This window comes from Leptopilina heterotoma, unplaced genomic scaffold (assembly GCF_015476425.1).
Source record: "Leptopilina heterotoma isolate Lh14 unplaced genomic scaffold, ASM1547642v1 Lhet_60, whole genome shotgun sequence".
NCBI classification, from domain to species: Eukaryota; Metazoa; Arthropoda; class Insecta; order Hymenoptera; family Figitidae; genus Leptopilina; species Leptopilina heterotoma.
In genome coordinates this window covers 7,897,130-7,909,500 of record NW_025111138.1, presented here as the reverse complement: position 1 = coordinate 7,909,500, position 12,371 = coordinate 7,897,130, and the positions used below count along the sequence as shown (strand labels likewise).

The 12,371-nt window shown below is 20.9% G+C and overlaps 1 protein-coding gene across 1 annotated transcript; it reads right to left on the bottom strand.

Annotated features, from left to right (window-relative positions):
* Positions 1–1,014: 1,014 nt before the first annotated feature.
* LOC122509395 (homeobox protein ceh-19-like) lies at positions 1,015–11,501 on the bottom strand. Its single transcript, XM_043623427.1, has 4 exons — positions 10,633–11,501; positions 9,585–9,728; positions 1,880–1,983; positions 1,015–1,326 (listed from the first exon to the last, which is right to left on the bottom strand). The coding sequence occupies exons 1-4, from the start codon at positions 11,012–11,014 to the stop codon at positions 1,060–1,062; spliced, it is 897 nt and encodes a 298-aa protein (XP_043479362.1). The 5' UTR covers positions 11,015–11,501; the 3' UTR covers positions 1,015–1,059.
* Between the last annotated feature and the right edge of the window lie 870 nt (positions 11,502–12,371).

Here is a 12,371-nt window from a genome sequence, read left to right as displayed (position 1 = left end):
GTTTATTATAAAATTTTAATAATAGTACAATAATTACATAGTTTATTTGTAATTATAATAATATATTGTTTTATAAAAGTTGTTACGAATTGTTTATCTGCGATAAAAATTATTCTCATATTGTTATAATTAACTATTAGTGAGATCGATATATTATATAATTATATAAGTTTTAAAAAAAAAGAGTACTTATTTTTTAATAATATTTAGTGCATCTACCAAATGTGTATATATAATATATATTTATAATATATATTTATATGTTTACAATATTATTTTCGAAATTAATTGTTTGCACTTGAAAAGTTTTGTTTTATTTTCAGAAATGTCTATTCGTTCTATAATAAATTAATAATATTGATAAAAGTAATATTAAAAATAATAATCATAATAATAATAATAATGAAAGTAATAATTTTAATCATTCCTGTCAATAATATTAGGATATTATAATAAATTAAGACAATTTTTATTTACACCTATAATTACATATAATAATAAAAAATCAGTCGTGTATAATAAATGCAGTTTCTTTTACATTTAGTCTTTTACTGTTTATTTTTTTACATCCGCCTCGATTAAATACCTTGAATACTTGAAATTGGAAGAAAATATTAATTTTTAAAATTAATGAAATTAATAAAATTAATAAAAAAAATTAATAAAATTAAAATATTGAAAACTCGGGTATAATAACTTTGCAATAATAATTGATACGAAAGTAAAATAATTAATTAATGCGAAAGTGAAATAATTAATTCACACGAGTATTGAAGTAATTAATTAATATAAAATCGAAAATAATTAAAATTGATGCGAAATTGTAATAATTAGATAATTAATTGACACGAAATTAAAGTAATTAATTAATACAAAATCAAAATAAATAATTGACGTGAAACTGAAATAATTAGATAATTATTCAATCGAAATAATTAATAAATACAAAATTGGAAAAAGTAAAATAATTAATAAAGGATAAAAAAAATGATTCTTTTTACACTTATTCGAGAATTTTGAAAATAGGATGCGCAATAATACTTGTGTAAATTGAATTTATTAATTGGTAATTTTCAATGTGGAATCTTCGGAATTTTGCGAAGTAAACATAAGAGGGGAAGCGTAATATGGTAATAATGGATATTGGGTTGGAGGAAATATTGGTGGCGGAAATAAACCTTGTCTCTGGGCAATTTTTAATCTCGAGGTTAATTGTTTCTTCCATTTTGTTCTTCGATTTTGAAACCAGGTTTTAATTTGAACTTCAGTCAAGTTCAAACACTTTGATAGTTCCATTCTTTTACTGACACTCAAATATTTATCAACCTAAAAAGAAATAAAAACGAGATTAGAAATTATATTTTATATTTTTATGTAATTATTATTGAAATGGTTAATTAATAATAAATAATAATAAATAAATAATAAATAAATAATAAATAAATAAATAATAAATAAATAATAAATAAATAATAAATAAATAATAAATAAATAATAAATAAATAATAAATAATAAATAATAAATAAATAATAAATAAATAATAAATAATAAATAATAAATAATAAATAATAAATAATAAATAATAAATAATAAATAATAAATAAATAATAAATAAATATTTAGGCCTTCTCATTATTAAACAAATTACTATTTGACAGTCATTAACAAAACGCTTATAATAAACAATAAATAATGATTAATAAATTGTACATTTTATATATAATAATGAAAAAATAAATAAAGAAAAAGAAATATAAAGAAATAAAGAAAGAGAAATAAAAATAAAAAATTAAAGAAAATAAAAAATAATAAAACTGAAAAGCCTTTTTAGGGCAAAAATTATTTCACACCCTAAAAATTATAAATAATTTTACTAACTTTAAATTCAGCCTCAAGCCTTTCCAACTGTTTTGCACTGTAAGCTTGACGTGGTTTACGATCAATTCCCGGTTTCCTAGATCTTCTGCCACTTGATTTTGGAGCTGAAAAAGAATTTTTAAATTTTGTATCATATAAATTTAAGTAAAAGGGAAAAATGTCAAAAAAAAATACCTTGTAAAGAATAAAAATGATTTATTGCTTTGCTAATATTCGTCAAACATCATATAACAATTTCCCTTTAATTATTCTGCAAACAGCGAATAGATTCTTTCTAGTTACCAAAAAATTTCTCGACCTTGACCAAAAAAAAGGAGGAAAGAAAAAAAGAAAGAAAAAAAAATAGAAAAAAAAGAAATGACTTTAAAATGAGACAAAATGTCAATAAATGTCTAAAATACTTCAACTTATTTGTTATAAAACGTGTGACACCTTCTTGACAACGAAAAGTTGATGTGTCAATGAAATAATTAAACAGTTTACGACGAGGAATGTTTGAACACGATTATAGTCTTCGTGTCAAGAAATACACAATGCACGGGACCGTATATATATAATATATATATGACATTTTTAATGTTCTCACAATATTCTTCGTATATTAATTAATTCATTAATTTTGTCAATTTTAAACTGACATTCTATTGTCTATTTTTTTCAATTTCAAAAATTGAAATTTTTTTATAAAATCAAGTATAAAATTGATTTTTTTGGGAAGATATTTTCTTAAAGTTTCTAAAAATAATTGAATTGTATTGCAATACTGATAATAATTTAATTTTTCTAAAAAGTTTTATCAAAATTTAAAAAAAAGGAATTCTTTCGAAGAATTTTATTAAAATTTTTGAAAATAATAATTTTAGGGCACGAATTAAGTCCTTAAATCTCGTAAAGGTCCGTCAATTTGCTTCAAGTCCCTAAAAGTCAGTTTTTTTAAAAAAAAAGTTCCGTAAAGTCCGTAATTTGTTTGAAAAAGGACGAAAAGTTCGTAAATTGTACGATACAATTTGGAGAATTTTAGAGAAATTACAAATAATTTGAGAAATTCAATTATTTTCAAAAGTAATAAAATTCTTCGCAAAAACTCAATTAGGTTCAAAATTTTTTAAAAATTCTCGTTAAAATTTCAATTATCTTCAGAAATAATTATATTCTTCTCCGAAATTCAATTATTTTCAAAAATTTTAATAAAATTCTTGTGCAAAATTGCCATTATTTTCAAAAATTTTCCTCAATTCAATGAATTTTTAATATCTACTATTTTAATCAAATTTTCCAAAAGAGTTCAATTATTTAAAGAAATTTCAATAAAATTCTACGCAAACATTTAATTATAATTTCATAAAATAATTTTAAAATTTCACAGCAATTCAATTATTTACAAATTTTTTATAAATTTTTTCGCAATATAATTAAATTATTTTCATATAAGTAATAAAATTTTTACAGGGATTCAATTATTTTCGTACATATTAAAATTCTTTTTAAGAATTCAATTATTTTCATAAATAATAAAACTCATCGCAGAATTTTAATTATTTTTAATAAAACTTTAATCGCATTCCTCGAAAAATGTAATTATTCTTCTTTAATTTTATTAAAATTTGTCAAAAGAATTCAATTATTTAAAAATCTGTTGATACATTTCCTTATGATAATTCAATTTTTAGAAATATTCAAATATTCAATAAAATATTTGTTTTGTATTTAAATAATTGAATTCTAGTAGAATTTTCTAATGAAAATTGATTTAAAAATGAATTTCTGTTAAAAAAAAAAATGAATTTGGAAATTCTTAAAAAACTTTTTCAAAAATTATTAAAAATAATGGATTTATAGAAAAATTTTAGTTAAAAACATTTAAAAAAAATTAATTTTGAAGAAGTTATGTACAAATTATTGCAGTTAAATTCAATTGTTTTCAAAAGTAATAAAATCCTTCGCAGAAAATTAATTATGTTCAAAAATTCTTAAAAATTCTCGTCAAAATTGCAATTATCTTTAGAAATAATCAAATACTTCTCCAAAATTTAATTATTTTCAAAAATTTTAAAAAAATTCTTTGCAAAATTTCAATTATTTTTATAAAATATTAAAAAAATTTTAAAGGGATTCAATTATTTTTATAAATAATGAAATTCTTTTGAGGAATTCAATTATTTTCATTAATATATAATAAAACTCTTTGCAGAATTTTAATTATTTTGAATACCATTTTAATAAAATTTTTCGAAAAATGTATTTAATCTTAAAATTTTTTTTTAAAATCGTCGAAAGAATTTAATTGTTTGAAAATTTGTTTATAAAATTCTTTATGAGAATTCAATTTTAAAAAAACATTTAAATATTCAAAACATTTTTTTTGTAGTTAAATAATTGAATTCTAGTAGAATTCTCTAATAAAAATTGATTTAAAAATTAATTTCAGTTAATATTTTAGATAATAATTGAATATTAAAAGAAATATAACATAAATTTTTGAAAACATTAATTTTTTTGAAAAAGTTTAATTGAATTTTTTTATATTATTTGAAGTTTTTATTTTCTAATTTATGTTTAATTGAAGAATTTACGAATAATTGAAATTCGTAAAATTGAATATTGTGATTAAACAAATGGATTTGAAAATTTTTAGAAAACTTTTTCGAAAATTAATTGATTTAAAAAAGAATTTTAGTTAAAAATTCTTAAAAATAATAATTGAATTAAAATGATGAAACTAATTTTGAAGAAGTACAATATTCTTGTAATATAAAATAAAGATTTTATCAATTTTCCATCATGTTTTATAATTATGAAAAAATTTAATTTTTAGTTTGATGTAAAATGTTTTTTTTTCAATACAATTTAATTTTTGCGAAAAAAATTTTTTAAAATAATTGAATTGTTTCGAACAAAAATTAAAATTTTGTTGAAAATATCGAATAATAATTATTATTTAGTTACTTAATTAATGTGTTTTTTTTCTTGTTTTGAATTTAAAATTATTCAAAAATTGAAGTTGGTATCGTTTTCTTTTCTATATATATATATTGATTTTCTTGTTATCTTTTAAAATGAAAACCAAGCAAAACGAGGAAAAAATAAAAAAACGTAGCATTGCCTAGAAGAAAATGAAAAAGAAATTTTTTTTTTTGATAAGAAAGGCAAACTATAAAAAAAATTCACTAAACAAATAAATTAGTAATAAACATTCTCTTAATATTTTTTTTTTTTTGTTAAATTTTTTACTCTCGGTCATCATCATTTTGGAGGTGCAAAGGCACGTACTACGGTTCTCCGTAGTCGCATAGACGTTCGAAAGAGGCTCATAAAAAATGCTAACACCTCCGTCAAACATGCGAGTTCTACTTGTTGATCTGTCTCGTAAGAAGTAACTGACTAATCAGTCGTTAAATACACCAAAAGTGGGGATCGCGTTACACGCTTCCTGAGAAAAGCTTTGCAATTCCTTTTTCCTTTCTTTTTTTCTCTCTTACTCTCTCACACAAGGAAGGGAACATTTCACAGGCAAATAATTGTCTTCACCGTAGACAGTTAATATGCAATAATTTTTAAAAAATTTAAAAATTTTACCCGCGTGTCAACGTATGAGTCGTGTCTTTAGCGTAGTTCGGCTCCTTACGTAAACTTAGAAATTTAGAATACAAACTGTCGCCAAATGAGCGGACAAATTCGGTGTAAAATTTCAATTTTGAAATTAAAACGATACTGCAAAAAATACGTGGCATTTTTTCAAAAGAAATACGAAAAAATTGGATTTTAATTAAATTTAACGAAATACGAAAAAATTTGATGTTAATTATACTATTTTCAATTTTCTTTATATATTTTAAGAATTTATCTCTAAGAATGAAACTTTTATTTCATATTGGAAGATTTTTTTCCTGTTTTTTTTTTTTTTTATAAAAACCGGAAAAAGAAATGACGAAAAACGACTGAGATTTACGAGTACGCGAAAGCATTTAAGCACTTCTATATGGAGGTATCGCTCTGATAAATGGACTTCTAACAGAGCGCAGTGTATATAAAAGGAAAAATACCTGGATGGGGAGAGAATAAAGCACGAAAGAGGGTTTTCAACACCGCCAAAATGGTTTCATTCGATAAATAAAAAGAAAAATTTACCAACGTACAAAATGAAAATTATTTGAAAATTTGATTCACTTTTTTTTATCTCTAAGTTTATAAATTATAAAAGTCCAAAAATAAGCTTTTTTTAGACAAACTATGCAAATTTTTTATGGAAAATATTTACTAAATTGGACCACAGATGAATATTTTATTTAAATAACTTCTAATATATTTATGTTAAATGTAATTTAAATGTAAATAAATGTAAAAAAAAATAAAATAATATATTTTTCTTAGGACCTTAATTTTTTTTTAATATAAAAACAAGAAATTGTGGCCTTCGGTCACAGAAAAACACACCAAAGGCCACAAATCTTTCTCGTTTTTATAAATAAATAAAATGAAAATAGAAATAAATTTTAATATGTGTGATTATAATAATTAGCAATTAATCAGAAATAAATTGGAAATAAACAGTTTGTTTGTCTCAAAAAATTTTTTTATTTAAAAAGAAAATTTATTTCTCTCAGCAGTAGAAGTAAAGTTATTAGTCAGACGTATGTTTCACTGCAAAAAGAGGCGTCTTATTATTATTTTCTTCTTTATTTTTAATTTTTTACGAGAAATTAATTATTTTTATCAATAAAAATGAAAATTCTCATGAATTCAATTATTTTCAATACAATTTTAATAAAATTTCTCGAAAACATTCAATAATTAGATATTTTAAAAAATCTTAAAATTTAAATACAAAAAAAAATAATTTTAACATTCTTCTAAAGAATTCAATTATTTTCATAAATAATCAATTTTCTTTGCCTGAATTTAATTCTTTTTAGTAGAATTTTTTTATAAGATTTCTCGAAAGAATTGAATTATTTTCAAAAATTGAGAATAAATTGAAAATAAATTCAATTACTTGCAAAAAATTTTAATCTCGATTTTAATAAAATTTTTAATTACAATTATTAACAAACACGATTATTTTAAAACTTTAAAATAAATTCTTCTTAAAAATTCAATTATTTCCAAAATTTTCAATTATAAAAATTACGTTATTAAAGAAAAAAAAATCAAAGAAATTCTTTGAAAAATTTAATTATTTTTGAAAACTTTAATAATATTTTTCAAAAAATCCAATTATTTTCAAAAATTGGTATAAAAGTTAGTTTTTTAAGAATCTAATTACATTTTCAATACAATTATAATTAAATTTCTGGAAAGATTTGAATTCTTTTGAAAAATTGTAATTAAATTTTTTAAAAATAAATGAATTCTATTCAAATTTGACTGAAAATAAGAATTGAATTCTTGTGAATAAGTTTATTAAAATTTTTGAAAATAATTGAATTTTAAGAAGAATTTCTATCAAGAATTTTATTGTAATTGTATTGAAAATAATCAAACTCTTACAAAACAATTTCAATTAAATTTCTCGACAGAATTGAATCATTTTCAAAAATTGGAATAATATTTTTAGCAAGAATTAAATAATTTTAAAAAATTTATGTTAAATTTGTTTTTTAAGAATTTAATTATTTTCAATAGAATTACAATAATATTCCTGGAAAAATTTAATTATTTTCAAAAATTTTAATAAAATTCCTCGAAAGAATATTAAAATATATTAACGAATATAGTAAATAAAAAAAACGGGATTTAAATTAAATTTGTAATAATATGAATAAAAATAAAGTATAATAAACCCGTTGATATAATAAATAAATAAATAAAATACTCAAATAAAAATAGAAATCAATTTGTTTTTGTGGAAGAAAATATTTTATTTGGACCAAATAAATTCTTTTTAAAACCCGTTGTTATAAATAAATAAAGAATTGCTATTTACTGAAACAAATAGTTGTTCTCTGAGTAATTAATTGTATTATTATTTTTTTGATGCAGTGTACAAAAAAAAATTTACATTACAACTAGAGAAAAATTTTATAATTTATTCGAATTAAATAAAAGTATATTTTTCTCAGAGCCAATTAGGTTATTTATTTGTTTTAAATAAAATTTTTATTTGACATAAATTAAACTTTTGTTTGAATCAAATAAAGTTTTATTTAAACCAAAGAAAATTTATTTGAATCAAATAAAGATTTATTTAAACCGAATCAAATTTATTTGAATCAAATAAAGTTTTATTTAAACCAAAGAAAATTTATTTCAATTAAATAAAGTTTTATTTAAACCAAAGAAAATTTATTTCAATCAAATAAAGTTTTATTTAAACCAAATAAAATTTATTTGCAACAAATAAAAAGTCTAGTTGGCTGTGAGTCAAATATATTTTATTCGACATAAATAAAACTTTTATTTGAAATTTTGAACTAAATAAAGTTTTATTTAAACCAAATAAAATTTATTAGAAACTAATAACATTTTATTTCAATCAAAAAAAAATTTAATTGAAAAAAATTAAATTTATTTGAAAGAAATAAAATTTATTTGAATCAAAAAAAAAAAATAATTTGAATTCTGAGTCAAATATATTTTTTCTGAGTGTACAAAAAAAATATTATTGATAAATAATTAGGAGAGGATTTAAAAAAAATATAAACCATCAGCTATTGATGAGGAATAAAGTGTAATTATTATTTTCTGATTATTTTTTTTTCGGGGCAATTATGTTGAAGGTGTATAAAGGTACATAATGTGTGACTGAAATCGAGGGGATGTTTGATGCTGTGTTTGCGTGTCCAAATGGTGTTACCAAAGGCGCCTCGGATAATATCCAATATTCCTCAGAACTTGAGAGAACATACTGAATTTCATCCCACCTTTATCTCCCGTAAATGGTTCTATTCGTGCGATAAGTTATTAACTGCGTTAATAAGTTTCCTCCCACAAAATGCTTTATAAAGAAAAGTTGCTCCTAATCTTTCTAAATAAATGATAAATTACTTTCAACCTCTCCTGAATTCGAAAATTTTGTTCATTTTTTTTCCTGAATTTTATATTAAAATGTTTATTTCCCTTTTATAGTGGATATTGAATTTTTTTTTTTTGTGAAAATCATCCAGAGGGCATTTTGAATTTTATTTCTTAAATCATTCGGAGAATATTTATAAATTTTTTCCTTAAATCATTCGAAACATATATTTTTAATTACTTTTCACTAAATTATCCGAAAAATATTTTGAATTATTTTTCGAATCATCTAGAAAATATTTTGAATTTTTTCTCCTAAATCACCCGAAATACATTTTGATTCGGAAAATATTAATGAATTTTTTTTTTCTAAATTATCGGGAGAAAATTTTTAATTTTTTTCTAAATAATCTGGAAAATATTTTTAATTTTTTCTCCAAATCATTTGGATTGTATTTTAATTTTTTTTTTAATCATTCGGAGTACATTTTTAATTTTAGTTTCTAAATCATCCGGAAATTATTTTGATTTTTTATTATTCGGAAAAAATATTTAGAATTCTTTTTTTTTCTAAATTATTCGGAGAACATTTTGAATTATTTTTCCCAAATCACCCGGTGAAAATTTCGAATTTTCTTTTCTTAAATCATTGAGAGAATATTTTTGAAAAATTTATTTCTCGTCAAAAATTAAAAAAAAAATCGTCTACTAGTAAAGATCGTCTATCGACGAAAATTTTTTCCCAATTATTTACCTTGTAGTCCAAACATTTGTCCCGGTTTGGATGGTACGACCCAACCACCATAAAGTAGTGATGCAGACGCTAAAGATGATGCCGAAAATCCAGAAGTTTCGGCTAAAATTTCTCCGGGACAAGAGGTTCCAGTTGTATAAAAATCTGAAAGAAATTTCTATTTCTATTAATTTCTAGATTTCAAATTAAAATTTTAAGTCTCTCTTTTAGCGTCGACGCTAAGCGTCAAAAAGTGTTTTAGTTTCGTAACGTAAAAAAAAAATAATAATAAACAGATTTTTTTAACGATTTCCTGTTCAAAGTTTAATAAAAAAATTTTAAACGCGTATATGAACGGAGAATTAGTGATATTAATGATAGTGATATTAGTGACATTTTATTATTTTATATTTTTATTACATTTTTACTTTTTTACTTTCTTTACTCTTTTTTTTATATTTTATATTTCAGTTTTTTAATTAGTGATATTTTCGTTACTAAAAATTATCCCGAAAAAGGTTTTTGACGCTTAGCGTCGACGCTAACTGTTCAACTTCATTTTATTATATATTTTTTTTTTACTTTCTTTATTCTTTGTATGATATTTTTTTTATTTTTTTAAATTTCAGTTTTTTAATTAGTGATATTTTCATTATTAAAAATCCCCCCAAAAAAGGTTTTTGACGCTTAGCGTTGACGCTAACTTTTCAAAAACTTCATTTCAACTTATAATTTTAGAAAAAAAATATTTCTAAATTGAAAAAAATTGACTATAAAAAATTCAATGAAATTGTTATATAATTCAACAATATAATTAAATTTTTTAATGTATTAAATTATTATTATTATTATTATTAAATCTGATTTGATTTATTTTAATGAATCCTTGAACACTGAATAATTGTCAAGAAGGTAAAATAAAAAATTATTGTTCTATCAAATTAAATTTCAATTTAATTATTGAATTAAATTTCATTTTAATTATTAATTTATCATTAAATTCAATTTTAATTATGTTTTAATTAATAATTTACCATTAAATTGAATTTAATTCACTGATAATAATTACCGGAATGTGCTGATGGAATGGTAACCGAACTAAAAAACTGATGACGCTCATTCTGCTCTTCCTTATCATCAAAATTATTTTCCATTTTTCGAAAACTACTCTCCTTTCCCAAAAAGACATCACTCTTTTTATTGTCATGTTTACCTAAAATACTGTCTATTGAAAATGCACTGTGCACAACTGGCGAAACTTTTTTTAAATTACTCTCCGAACTTTTAAATGTTTTTTCACTCTCATTACTCGAGTCCGAGGAATATTCCAAAATTTCCAAATTTAATTCTTTACTATCGTCCTCCATTTCTTTTGTCCCATCATCTTGTTCCTCTAAATCATGTTGAAAATTAAGGACCATTTTCCTTTGCTCCTTCCACGTATCCATCATTTTTGCGACACCATCAAAATCACTGACAATTTTTGTAATTTTTAATTTCAATCACAAAATTAGCACAAAAGAAAATGATAATTACTTTCAAATTGCTATTTTTTTCAAATTCAAATTTGTTACTTTTTTGAAAACTATATTCTTTATAGTTTAGTTCGATTCCTTTTGGGAATTTTCACCAAAAATTAAGTGATTTAAAATAATTTTTGGGTTTTTCACGAAAAAATTCGTTGCTCCTAAAAATATTTTTGGACTTTTCACCAAAAATTAACTGACTAAAAATAATTCACACAGATTTCTTCACTAAAAATCAAGTGACTAGAAAGATTTTTTGAGTTTTTCCCCAAAAATATTCAATGACTAAAAATACATTTCGGAGATTTCTTCACAAAAAAGAAAAGACAATTTTTCTTTAATATTTTTTCACTAAAAGTAAATTAAAATAAATTTAACGTAATGAACTTTTATCGGATTAAATATAAAATATACATTTTGACTATAAATATAAATGTCCTATAAATAAAATCTCTTCCGGTTATAGAATTTTGAATACTTCTCGTTTCGTTTAGAATCAAAGACTGATCCTTAGGTTAATCCCCTCTTAAGAGAGCAAAAGCAAGTACTTCTAAATGATGACAGGTGGCACGTGTCCATGATCCCAAAGGACCACCCCACATCATCCCCACCATCGACTTTTGCTAAAAGGATCGTCCTCCTGAACGCATCACAATGGAACTTTTATAACCTTTCACACCTTTTGCTCCAGGAAAAACCGCGAAAAAAAATTTAATTAAAAAAGAAATTTACAAAAAATAATCATAATGTTAATAATAACAACAATTATTATTATTATTATTATTATTATTATTATCATTATTATTTTTTTTTATAATTAATAATAATATTAATAATAATTTTAATAACAATTATTATTATTATTCATACAAAATATTATTTTTACATTTTGTTATTATTATAATTGAACATTATTTTTATTTTAAATATTATTTAATGTTGTAAACAATATATTGTTGTGCTGAAAAACAATTTATTTGATTCAAATAAACGATTTTGTCTATTATCAATTAAATATTTACTTGAATCAAAAATATTTTATTTGAACCAATAATTTTGGTGTTTGAAGCAAATACTATTTTTTATTATTTTTCTGTGCAATATTCACAGAATATTATTTAAAAAATTACAATTATTATTAACATTATTATTAATTTTTAATATTATAATTCTTAAAAATATTTAACTAAAATATTAATATAATAATAATTATAATTACAGTGGTAATTATAATATTATTAATACTATTCTATCAATATTCCTATTTTCGTAGAAATATTGA